At 31.6% G+C, this 14,142-nt stretch overlaps 1 protein-coding gene across 5 annotated transcripts in view; it reads left to right on the forward strand.

Moving 5' to 3' along the window:
- Window positions 1-9,693: 9,693 nt before the first annotated feature.
- Window positions 9,694-14,142, forward strand: part of LOC143075662 (uncharacterized) — a 54,799-nt gene continuing 50,350 nt past the window's right edge. For 3 of the 5 annotated variants that reach the window (XM_076251176.1, XM_076251180.1, XM_076251179.1), the window contains exons 1-3: window positions 9,694-9,767; window positions 12,523-12,605; window positions 13,339-13,644. In XM_076251176.1, coding sequence (XP_076107291.1) covers window positions 12,542-12,605; window positions 13,339-13,644 — 370 coding nt within the window. In that variant the 5' untranslated portion in view covers window positions 9,694-9,767; window positions 12,523-12,541. Of the gene's footprint in view, window positions 9,768-11,156; window positions 11,230-12,511; window positions 12,606-13,338; window positions 13,645-14,142 lie in introns of those variants that run through there. The other 2 variants (XM_076251177.1, XM_076251178.1) reach the window with 2 other exon arrangements.

The raw sequence follows: 14,142 nt of genomic DNA on the forward strand, positions 1-14,142 counted from the left end.
GTCTGCTGTTTTTGCTTCACATCACAACTGCCTGGACTTGATACATTAAGATGCTTTAAATTATGTTTTCAACCTAATTGATGACAAATTTCATGAGTGCAAACAGGTTACAAGTGCCCATTCAGGTGGTAGCAAACACATGGACTTAATTAAATTTGGTTCGTTTAATTTTCATATAATCTTAACAAAATATTGAGAGCTGTGGTGTACAAAAATGTAGATGTTAGTGCATCGGACTACTAACACGAAGGTTCCTGGTACGGTTCCCGTTCCGGGATGAATATTTCAGGAACTGTATTTTCGGCTCTCCCTTGACACCATTTGCGAGTATGGTCTTGGGGAAACGATGATAACTTCCTTCGGAAGGGGACGATAAATAGCTGACCCGTGTTAAGAAAGACCCATATCTCTTACACGTTAAAGACACCCTTGTAGATTTCGAAACGGAGTAGGCTAATGCCGCTTCTAGGCAGCACTCGCACCTGCAAAGTGGAATGTGATTAATATAAGTTGCAAAACTTATTTCCCAGTCCACTATAAATAAATATGTTTAAACTAAAATATTGACTTTGACCCTTTGACAAAAATATAAAAATTTCAAAAAAATTGAACCGCACATTTTATCAGAAAATTTCATTGGAAAGATAGAGAAGTTTGACAAACACTAATTTTAATCATTGAGAAGCTTAACATTTCACTTAACAATATAACGTGATTAAAACGTTCAACTGATTTTTACAGAGTCATCTCCCGGTAGTATTATGTGCCACCTTTTAAGTTGTATAATCAGATTATGTGCCCAATGTCAGAAAGTTAATATTTATTCGGCGATAAATATAAAATGTAGTCGAAGCCATGATTGTTTTGTTGGTATAAGATTTTCTATAAACGAATAAAACGAAATGTTGTACATATAAAACACCTTTATATCAGCTTTCTATCTTCGTTCTGAAGAATAAAACGAATTTAACAAAAGTTGTCATTTTCGACAAAACAAAAAAGTTCGACCCTATATTAAAAATCTGAGGCAAATGTGTCAAGGTTTGTGCATACTTTGTGAAATTGCCTGTTAGAGAAAATTGTCATATTAAGATGAATTCGATACTAATACTCCCATTTTTAAACTGAATATTTGGGCTGATATTGGTGTCTCGGGATGATACGACATATGATACGGATTTTGCCATGTATTATTCTCTATGTAACAAGTATGATATGGTAGAGTTCTATTTTTTAAAATATGGTACATGTACAAAATGATACAGCATTTTTCCCCGTGCGGTACAAAAGACGGACAAAAGATACCAGAGGGACAGTCAAACTCATTAATCGAAAATAAACTGACAACGTCATGGCTAAAAATTAAAAAGACAAACAGAAAAACAGTAGTGCACATGACACAACATAGAAAACTAAAGAAAAACCAACACGAACCCATACAAAATAGTATGTTTAGCATTTTTATACATATGGTACAAAATAGTCAATCTTTTAAAAGGTCCCGAAAAGATAAATGTAAAACAATTCAAACAAGAAAACTAACTATTTTAAAATTTATGTACAAAAAATCAACGAAAAACAAGTATGTAACACAGCAACAAACGACAATCACTAAATTACAGGCTCCTGACTTGGGACAGGGACATACATACAGAATGAGGCGGTGTTATACTTGTTAGCGGAATCCAAACATTATCATAACCTGAACAACATAAGATTGAACTATAAAAATCAGTTGAAAAGGCTTTTAACTCATCAGATGGTTACAAATACAAAAACACAGAGTGAACGTGGCCGGATACTTGCACTTCCAAACAAAAACAAATGTGAGAGGTCTGAAACAAGCTATAACGGGTGTCAAATTTGTCCCTAAAAGCCCTTATTTGGTAATTGCAAAGACCACACAGTAAAAGTGAAATTGGACGTCATAATTAAACAAGTAGTCAGATTATTATAATAAAACTTGTTATCAAAATGAACTGAACGTTTGTTATAATTGTACTTGCATTGTTCATATCAATGTATGCAAAATCACTAGTAAAAATGTTGCTATTCAATAATTCCATTCGCACGTGGTCCTGTCACAGAAACAGAAAGTACAAGGACGTTGCGCACGATATTGGTGTCACATTGGAAATATGGGTTAGAAGGCGGGTTATTCAAATTCAAGCTCTTATCCTATACAATAAATATCCATGTTATGCATATCATTCGAAAGGAAATAAACCACAGAAATCAATAACATAGATGATTTTGTGCTTTGTCTATTTTTTAATGAAAAACTTTGCTCATTTCGATGCCTTTAACGTCATTTCAAGGGTGTCCCGCTGTTACAATTTTGTTTTATGTGAGTCTTTAAAATCCCAGTGCGGATTCATTAGTAAGTAGAATGGTTAAAAATTTGGCAATTGTTTTGTATACATTTAACCTAAAATGAAGTAACAGACGTTTTTAACTTTAAGAGAAGGAAGGTCGTCAAAAGAGTTTAAATAAAAAAGAGAAAAAATGTCCCAATTAGCTGCTCAACCCGTAAATTTTTTTTCTGTCTTCACTTTCATAAGATATTACGGACGAAAATGGATTTTAATAATATCAGAAAAATTATACATGTCCAGAAGAAGCTATCTGAAGTCATCATTAAGTAACTGCGGTCTTATTTTAAACACATCGTTATTTTTCCCGTGTCCAATAAAATGTCCCGATGGACAAAATAACACAAAGAATAATTCAGAGGCTTTTTATCAAACGAAATTCTACTATATCTCAATTTTTAACACCTGTTTACTGATATGAATGGAAAATACATTTAATTTCCTTTAAAATGATATGATATGTACTTTTGTTTGAGTTGCAGTTAGAAAATCCGAAACGATCTAAGATGTCCAATGAAATGTCCCCGTAACCGTAATTTGACGTTCGAGTTATAATAACGTTAAACTGTATACGAATCTTCTTGCATATTTGGCATAACATAATTTCATGATATGGTATGATCTATATAGAATAAAGTTCTCGTTTAATATGCATTACAATATAGATCTGCATTGTTTCAAGGATATAAGATGTCGAAATATTTAACTCGGATACTTCATAAAGACAAGGAACCGGAGCTATAACAAAGAGATAACTTACTAATGACCACACTCCCACTTTATAAAAGCAAGATACATTGAAAAAGAAAATGCAATCAAAAGTGAAATCTTCTTAATTATCCTCCTAAGCCAGATATAATCTGTAATTCGAAGCTATACACATGAATAAAAATTCTCACAAAAATTTTATGAGAAAAAGTACACCATAGTCGTGAACATTTCAGTAAAACGTGCAATCATTTTTTTTTGTCTTATCGACTCAGAGAAATACTTGTATGTCATAAACATTTCAGTATAGCTAACGATAATTTTTTATCTACTGTGAGTAGAACAATTCCTAGTCATCAGTCTATGGAAGAAGCGTATCGATAAAAACTTTTCTTATATCACATAGCGATATTGTCTAATATCAATTGTAAATATGCAGACATTCCATGCGGAAAATGTTGTTTTCGGCAACGAAAAAATAAGAAAATACTTACTTTAAAACTTATTGTTCAAATATAAACAACAATTGAGTCTAAATATACATTCAGAATTTAGTTAGAAGCTAAAGTTTATGTCCGTGTCAAATTTGAAGTGCTGTGTTTTTCTTATATACATAAATTAACAATGCGATACTTTTAAAATATCAATGCGATACTTTTAAAATATCAATGCGATACTTTTAAAATATCATATCGGTGTTTTTGTTATATCAATATTAGTACCGATTAGTATTAATATTAGACTGTTGTACCCATATTTTGACAATTTTACCTATTATGTCTGTTTTGTTCATGATATTTATATAGTGTGTACATCTACAAATGATATATCATGCATTTTTGTTTCATTTATTCAACAATTCAATTTTCTCGTTTAAATACATTTTGCTTGTTATTACATAAAATAATTCATGGAAATTACACACCAGACGTATATTGTGTTAAATGTCACCCTGTTTTAAGAAACGAGTCATTACTTTATACCGAGAAATCTGCCTTTCTTCGTACAAATGATAACATTCGTCTGAAATTTCCCACAATGCAACTCGTTGATATAAGACAATATCGCTCGTTGATATAAGAAAAGTTTTTATCGAATCGCTTCTTCCATAGACTGGTCATCTACCTAGCAATATGTATTTGAAAAATACGGTTATTACGCTTAGGAGTAGTGTGGCAGAATGAAGATTATTTTCTCGAATCTCCAACAGAATTGCCTGGTACATAGGCATGTGATGAAACTAGTATATTGAAATTGAAACTTTTCTTTTACCATAATTTGAGAAAGAACGAAAGTGAGAGAGTGAGAGAGTAGTTGTCCGACATATATGATGGATGGCACACAAACATGTAGCAGCTAGCTCCAAGGTATTAATTTACAGACACTCCCAACTCATTCTAGAAAAAAAATCAACCAATCAACCTATCTGCGGTGTAAAGTAGATCTTTTTTTTATCTTCGCAGAACGCCACAAAACATAGCTTGAATTTTAATTTTTACATAGCGATGACCGTGAGGGCACTCCGATGTATTGTTGCCATAGAGATTTGACTTTCGTTTTTGACTGGTAACCGATCGTATAAATACGCGGATATCATCGAGTGCAAAATAACATTTCTTATCGCTTGTTATAAATTCACTTCTTCAATGAATACTCATAAGAACAGAAATTTATAATACGAAAATATTATGTCGTTACAAATATTTATATGCATTAAAAAATGCACACGTACAGAAAAATTGTGTTAACGCATGCGGAAGAATATCACAAGAAAGCTTTTTTGTGTAAATATGAATGTCTACTCAAATCCAATCTATTGGAAAAATCGAATTGTTATAGAAAAGTGTCCACCATGCACCTGTACTGCACTTTTATTAGAATCGTAGAATAGAATATTTGATAACAAACCAGAGTATACGTATTTGTATCGCCACAATATAATAGATATTAAAGCAGTGAAGTTGAATTCCTTGTCATTTATTCATCATCCACGCACGAACTTGTCTCAGAAAAAATATATCTCTGTACATAAGCCTCCGTTTTCCGGTATAGAAATGTGATTTTTTTTCTGAGACAAGTGATTGTGACCATCCACAAGAACTTGCGGTCATCCGACGTTCAGTACTTCAGTTCTTTTATTATACTTTTAAAACAATGTAAAAACGAAACCAAAAAGATTGAAACCGAAAACATAAAAATAATCAGATGAATGTCAAAGAAGATTTTGTGTAAACCGATACTCAGTTATATGTTGAAAATGGAAGCGCCGAACCAAAAATATTGTTGAGTATAAAAAATGCATGAAATGCATTCCTGACGGTCCATAGTTGTTCGCTTGAGAAAACACTCAGCTATGTAAACATGCACGTATAGCAGTTACTTAAAAAATCACATCTAGTAAAAAAAAAATTGTATTATTCAAAATCGGATTTCGACCTGCTGATAATCTGTGATGTAGGTATTGGTCTGTGTAAAAGTTTTCCATACTTTGCCAAATTATATAATTTTAAATATTAAAAAAAAAGTATTGATTGACGATCCTTTTTTGAAGCTTGAGTTTGTGAAAAAATATCAGATGAAAGGATAGCTTGCTAAATATGTTTCCGAAAGCAAAAACAAAACAATAGAGAATCTCGGTTCTCATTTTCACAATTAGGTAGAAGATGCGGCCGTGTAAGACCAATTAATAATTTCTATATGCAAACAACAATGAGCAAAACCCTTCAGCTATGAAAATCCCCGAAATGACAAATGTAAAACAATTCAAACGAGAAAACTAACGGCCTGATTTATGTGCAAAATGTGTAAATTCCTACATAACATGAATTTTCTTAATTATTTGCCTGGTAAAACAATCCTTTTTTTTTTAAATTTAATCAATGAAAACAGTTTATTTAAAAAAAAATTAATTTAGACCCCGGCCAACTTTAAATCATTGAAAGTTGGCAACGGCAACATAAGAGCACGTATTTCTTTTTCAAACATGATGCACATTTTGTAAATTTTTTTTGTTAGAGATTTTTGAAATAATGATATAGTTAACATTTTTCATAAAATCGGGATTGATGTTAAGATTGTTGACTTACTTATACGTTAAAATAAATAATATGAATTATAATGTAATTATAAGTCGCTGTTTAAGAAAAATTAAATAAAACCAAATTCTTGGAATTTTATATAAACGTTAACTTAGTATAATAGTCTCAGGATTAAAGTGTTGATAAAATAAGATTATGAAAAGAAAAATAGCTTGCGATATACTACCTACATCTTTCACATAATCAAAGACAAATCAAGAAGCATTTGAATATTAATTGAGGGAGCGAAATTACCAAATTACAACAAATATATGCAAACGTGTAATTGGGGAAAAGAGACAGAAACAAGAAACGAAATATTTACAATTTCAGTAGCAAAGATAGGAGACGTCTTCTGGCAGAGAGAGCATTGCTTAATTTTAAGAAATAGAAGAAACTGATTGTTGAAGGCCATACAGTGACCTATAGTTGTTAGTTTCTGTGTCATTTTGATCTCTTGTGGAGAGTTGTCTTATTGGCAATCATACCACATCTTCTTTTCATTTTACAAGACATCAAATTTTGTTTTAATTCAATGGAATTTTGCATTTGCACCGGCTTGAAAAAATAAAACTATATAAAGAAGCAACTTCGGACATCTCTTAACTTTAAGCGGCATTTTCACATGAGTAGAATATAAGGTCAACGTTTGAAACTTTCCGTGGAACAACGTCAAAATCGTCGTTTTATTAGGAACGTCGTGTAACGCCGAGTGGCACCAATACCGTGCGTAACGTCATTATACACAGGGTGCAGTTTAACTGGTCCTTTTACAGGAATAAAAAGTACATTGTACACAGGGTACGCGTACTTGAGATTATTCTAGTCATTGAACGGGCTTCAGGATATGAACCACCTAGATCTTGTCAGAATAAAAACTTCAATAAATATGATTCAATTGGTTGTAACTCAAATTTATTATTAATTTAACGATTTCTTAAGTATTTTAAATGCATGATTTTCATAATAAAAAGGCGGAAAGCCTTAGCCTAGAGATGTATGACCCAGACAAAGTCAACCAATATTTCTATATATTTCAAATTAGATTCAAATAGCCGTGACACTATTAGATTTATTTCAGATAATCCCAGATCTTTTCTTACACAATTAGTCATGTTACATTTGTATTAGGGGTATTTCAGTTCGAACTTTGAAATTGTTGTTGTTATCTCTTTTGTTGCGATATTGAGGTTTAATATTTGCACTTAAAAATAAATATATTAATAAATTACTGAACGTTTAAGAATAGCAACAAATAAAAATTGTTAATTGATATTTAGCAGTTTAAAGTCGTATAACATATTAATTATAACTAGACAAGAACTAGTACAAACGTATTCAACTGACCATAAAAAGACAAATGTTTTAATCTCAAGACAAAATCAGTACAGTATTGACCTCTGGCTGAATTGTTAGATATGTATACCAAAATCAGAAAAATGACAACTCATGATAGACTAACAAGGTGTAAAAACAAAATACTTTGTTGTCAGAATTTGTCGGTGTCATTTGATTTATTTATTTTTTTTATCTCCTTTAACTTAATTCCTCCCTTGAGATCTGTTTTGTATTGATGTCAAGAATGCGAGATTCATCATTGAAAACTGTACATAAGCTAGAGTTCCTTCCCATTAGTCTTCTATCTGTGTGAAGATTGTATTGGTATAGAGGTTTCTCGATGGAAAATATAAAAAAAACGGGCTATTTCATAATTATTTCTCTCTTTTGACGTGACAGGATTTTCGTGAAAGGCTTCCTACCTAAGATTTGGTTAAGATGTTATTTGAAATGTCTTGGTTTGATTTACCTAATAAGATTGATTTATTAATTTACTTATTGTAATGATCAAGTCATATCATTATGATGATGCATCGGACTGGTAATAAAAAAATACATGTAGAATAACTTTAACCACAAATATATGAACCCAATTTAACCATCCAATGTGTCGAGGCAAACATTATCAGAAATTTTTAAAAAATCGATCCCAGACTATATATATTAAGAATTTGTTTGTATATAATGAATCACTGACCACTGAAATATGGTATCCCAAGGACTAAATGAGAGTGTGATAGGGGACGTACTGGTACATTTGCAATAAATCAGAGTGAATCCTATCAGCTTTGGTAAACGCTATGACTTTAAAATACTGAATAAGGGTAAACATAACGAGACGTGGTTTTGTTTGCCAATGAGACAATAAAACATACATACAAAAAGTAAATCACAGTGAGACATCTAGAATAAACAATAGCAAAAAAAAAAACTCTAAACATATGCTGGCATACTACACCAGCACGGGAACATTCTATTCCATCCACACAGACGGATAAAAAAACAGTAATCAATATAATATCCACTTTCACAGAAATATACATGAATTCGTGTCCAAATATTGCAAAGACATTCATCTGTTACAGGATAAACAAAATCTAGTGATACGTTTTGTAAGATTTGTAAACATCAGTATTATTCGAGAATACGCCGGTTAACAGTAATTGTTAGGGATACGCTTTGTAAACGGTAAACATTCGTAGATAATATGATTAATTAACATTGAATTCTAATGTCGTAACTACAATCCCGGTTCCTTGCCACAATTGTGACCTACCGAATTGAACTATTTATAGAGTAAGTGATAACATGAGCAACACGACGGGTGCCACATGTGGGTAGGACCTTCTTACCCTTCCGGAGCACCTTAGATCATCCTAAGTTTTTGGTGGGGTTCGTGTTGCTTAGTCTTTAGTTTTCTATGTTGTATCTTGTGTTCTATTGTTGGTTTTTTTTTCTGTTTTTCAGTTTGGCTTTTCTTTTTTAGACATGACGTTGTCAGTTTATTTTTTTATCTATGAGTTTGAATGTCTCTCTGGTATCTGTTGCCCCTCTTTTTTAACAAAGAATAACAATATACTGTATAGAATTAACTTTTTATAGAAAATATACAGGGAATCTCTTTCTTACAGTAAAAATTCCATATGAGTGACATTGATTATTTGTAATAAAGTTTTACAAGAAAGCGCAGAGAAAGAATATTGAAAACTTGTCAATTGGATACCGTAATTTTTGTAGTTCAAGATCCTACTTATAGTTGAACATATATATATATCATAAACAAAATATGATATTAATGCTTTGGACCATTGTCCAAATCATAATTCAAAAAGAAAAGAAGGGGCTATTAGTTTGTATTATTATAAGAAAAAAAAAATATTACTTGGTAATTTATAAGTAAAGTAAGACTTTATTTCAAGTGAAAATAAATCAAAAAATAAGATTGACATATAGTGCATTTTTTTTTTTTTTTTTTATATAATATTTCTAATATTTTAAGAATTGATAAATTTTTTTATCTTTCAATTATTCGTTGAAGTGTTTAATGGATTTGCGTGTTCACGGTTAGGCAATACACATTCGGTCGATATCTATCTCTGGTTATCAGATATACCCTGCAGTGTATTATCCTGATAAGGTTAAGGATTGTCGCCATTACTGTCCCCTGCCCTGAATATATAATCATTCGCATACACAAATTTAACTTTAAACAGTGGTTTATTATAATAAGACGTACATCTGGATTAATATATTACTAGAATTAGGATTTTGGGTAAATACTGAATTTATGATTAATTCATTTTTGTTTCAAAACTGTTTTAATTAGAAATGTAAAATATTTAATATTAGTAAATCGTTTTAAATATTTCTTTCATTGGTGAAATATTGAAATATTCTAAATACGATTATTTTCGAACAATGAACATTTGTGTAAGAATAGTTTTGGTTAAATTATATATTTAGATATGAAAAATTAAAACAAAAAATAAAACAAAACAAAAATTATATCAGAATATAAGCTGCAAACTTTCTTCAAATGAAATACTAATATTTTCTAAGTGCCTTCTATGCAAAATTTAACCAAATTGAAAATAGTTTGCTTAAACTCGTCTGTATCATTTAGGTCTGATGGAATATCCTTAAATTTTACAAGTAGATTATTAATTTTAAACATATCAAAATTTCTTAGAAGCACGTATAATACTTTTTTTCGACATTTTTAAATTCTAAAACGTTTCATAAACTGTTTGAATACAGAAGCGAATTAAATACAGGCGAATTTAACCATGCTATCTTTTTTATTTTTGACATGCTAAAGTAACTTTTTCATATCTATAATACCAAATGATTCTTCTTTCATAGTTTTTTTTAACTGTTTCCCCCATCCCGACCCGCTGGTATATATTATCATTATTTTTTGTACGAATAGTCTGACGTATTTATCCTGCTAGCATGTTACGTTTCGTAATTTTCAAGTTTAGGTGAAATCGCTTTCACTATAGATGATGTGTATCAGTAAACTTTTTGAATATGAATATTTTACAAATATCCCATGTGATTATACTGGTCAAACTCTTTCATTGATACAATTAGGAGTGTTATTATTTGATTTTGTAGTCATACTTCGTAGTTGATACAGTTTCAGTACATATTCAAACACTCATTTTTCGTGTGAGTAGTTACTTCGTCCGTAAGATGTAATCCGTCTACCATTGTATGCCGTGTATACACTTGTTAGAATATTTATGAAAAAAGAATAAGAATATATATTGCGATATGCTCGTCATTGAAACAACTCTTCATCAGAGAGCAAGTGACATAGAACTGTACAACTATAGGTTAACATACGGCATTTAACATTGAACAAAACCCATACCGCATAGTCAGCTTATATATCTTACATTTCTTGGAACTAATGCAATATCAAAACTGTGAAAGAACTATTAGGAGGAACACAACTGTGATTGGGATATTTTTGTTTAAAAAGACTCATCAAGGTTAAACCACAGATCTCTCCATGTGCCTACATGTATATTCTGGTGAACCGTTATGCACGTGAGGATACTATATCCCTTTACTACAATAACACACAACCCTATCCTCTCTTAAAACTCACTTTACCGAAACATTTCTGATGTTTATTTTATACTTTGCAGATTATTGAAATCTTTAATGCCAGGGAATCATCAAGAATAGTAAAATTCGTTTGGATTTTTATTCAAATTGATTTGCAAGTACGGATCATTTAATAATCATGATAAATATCATTTTTATACAAAACTACCATTTTAACGTGCTAACTTAATGTTCTGCGTGATTCGCGCAAAAGGACGGAATGATGTTAAATCACCGCCCAAAATACGTTTTCCGAACATCCAGTGGAGATCACTTTTAACTGTCATTAGAACTGTCAGTTCTATTTATAACAGTTCTACCTAGAACAGTTCTACCCGTCTTATCGAAGAACTGTTCTAGTCGCAGAACTGTTCTAGTCGTAGAACTGTTCTAGTCGGAGAACCGACCAAAAATTTGGTCAGTTCTAGGTAGAACGATCTAAAACTGTTCTAGGATAGATTTTTGAGGATAAGTTCTAGGTAGAACTGTCTAAATCAGTTCAAGGTAGAACTGACCAAATCAGTTCTAGTTTAGAACTGTTCTAGCTAGAACTGTCTAAAAGGTGTCAGGATGAACGTTTACATACTGTTCTAGAACAGTTCACCTGACAGATTCTGACAGATTTGATGAGAGGTTAGAAGTGATCTCCACTGCAGTTTACACAAGCAGACATGTTGTCACACTTTTGAAGAGCACAAAAGATTGCACACATAGCACTAAAACAAAAACAAACACTGACCAATTCATCTAGCCTCACGAGACATCTTTTACCAATTTTCAAATCAAAATGAATTTTAACTTGTTATAGTATATGCTGCTGTGAAATTATGTTTAAAATGAAAGAAAAAAATAATTTCGTAATAGTAAAGTTTATATTCATACCACCTTGTTAATTTATTATATTCGGTATCTTATATATAACATTTCATTAACTTAATCATTTCAATTTTATCTTCAGGGCTACAAAATCAGAGAATCAGAGAATACAAATATCATCACATTTTGATATACACTAGAAACATAAAGAATATTGGGTATTCATCCATCACACAAAATCAGTACACGCATAAAAAAACACACAAAAAGTAAATGAATCGTGCTTTTATTGTTGTTCTTCATTTATGGGGGTGGGGGGCTAGGAATCTCTGTCCTGCCTTTTTATTTTTCACTCTGTTTGGTCCTGCCTTTTTTCTTTTTTTAGTTTATCCTGACTTTTTTTTTTTTTTTGCAAGTGTCTCAATCCTGCCTTTTTTTTTACTCAAAACTCCTGTCCTGTCTATTTTTTTCAAATTTCATCCTAGCCACCCCCCCCCCCCCCCCGTCCCCCCTCCCCCCTAAAAATCAAATTGTAGCTCCCCAACCCAATTTTTTGCACATGCATTTATGTTTTAACCTTCTTAGTTTCATTGTAGATTTTATATTTATAAAAAGATGATAGTAAAGACAGCATTCTTTCTTTTCGGACTTTTGAGCTATGTCAAAACCTGGGAATTACGTAAGTACATGTATATATAACATTGCAGTTGGCATCAATAGCCAGCAATAGTGAATGCCAAAACTAAAACAATAGCTCATCCAATGAAAAATCTTAACAAACAGCTCGTCCAAGGAAAAATACTTAAATACCATGTTTTAGAATATAATTCGTCAAAGGAAATAACTTTGTGTGATAGAATTGACAAAAATATACGACTACATACTGTTTGCCGAACACAACCATATATATTTTGCTATCAATATTTCATCTTCAGTGGCGGATTCAAGAGGACGCGGGTTAGGAACCTCGCGTTTTTTTTACGATAAATGATTTGGAATGGGGACATATGGTTGGAACAATCCCCTGTTACCTTGGGTTAGAATTCCCCTGATCTTTGTAATTTAAGTTTACAATAATTTTTTTCTAAAAATATTTAGATATCGCTGAGTCATTTCTAGGACCCTTTAGATTCCGAAACGATAAGCTAGAACACCCGTTCGCTGTAAAACATAATGATTTTTAATAACAAAACAGAACCGATATTCTGCCCCAGATGCTCATTTTGACTATCAATGCTCAGTATCAATGTCTCTTCAGTGATGCCTAAAACATTCGAAAATCGAAAGCTTATTTAAAAGATGAAAAGCTATAAACCAAAAGGTTTATAATTTACATCGAATTATATATGAAAGCAGCAACTTAAAGATTATAAAAAAAACCTCCTTATTTTTCCATTCTTGTTTTATTTCAGGGCCACCAGGATACCCAGCAATAACATATCAAGGACATACTAATTCACCAATAACAGGTCATACAGTACAACTAGAATGTTCATCAGCAGGCGGCATGCCAACCCCTAATATCACATGGTATGTGGATGAAAGACGTCTTACAAATTCCATAAACATCACCGTTTCCCCAGTTACCACGACTGGAGACGTGACATCTTCAACTTTGACAATCAGTCATGTGACTATTGGTGAACACTTACAAGTTTTTAAGTGCAAAGTTGACAATGGTGTCCTGCAAAGTGATCTTGTCGCTACATTTTATATAGGTGAGTGATTTCTTTATGTTCCGTTTCTCAAAAATCGTAACACATAGTGTTTTGACACGTTCTTTTGTCATTCCAAGTTCAAACAGTTGCCCTCATTTACATATGGCAAAATATAGGTTACTTTGCTAATTTTTATATTGCCTTATCATGACGACAGCCTCGTATAATCGGATTATAAATGCCTCTAAAATAAATTTTAAAAAAAGCCAATTCCTTAGTCGAATCAACAATTGTAAGCATGTTGGTGGGTTGTTTTTTGCTTTTTGTTCATGTACAAATGAACATGGTTTTCTTTTGGCTTTTTAATTTAAAAATCGGAAGCGTAACCGTAGTTTACATGCTATATATAGTAATGAATATATAATCGTAAAAAAGCTAGAATCAAAATAGAAATAAAGATGCAAGAAAAGATTGCTCATGATTTGTTCCTTTATTGGGAAACATCTCGCAGGTTTAATTTCCAGATAAAAACATTCACCTCGGCTAAATTCTATCTTA

This window comes from Mytilus galloprovincialis, chromosome 5, assembly GCF_965363235.1.
Source record: "Mytilus galloprovincialis chromosome 5, xbMytGall1.hap1.1, whole genome shotgun sequence".
NCBI lineage: Eukaryota > Metazoa > Mollusca > Bivalvia > Mytilida > Mytilidae > Mytilus > Mytilus galloprovincialis.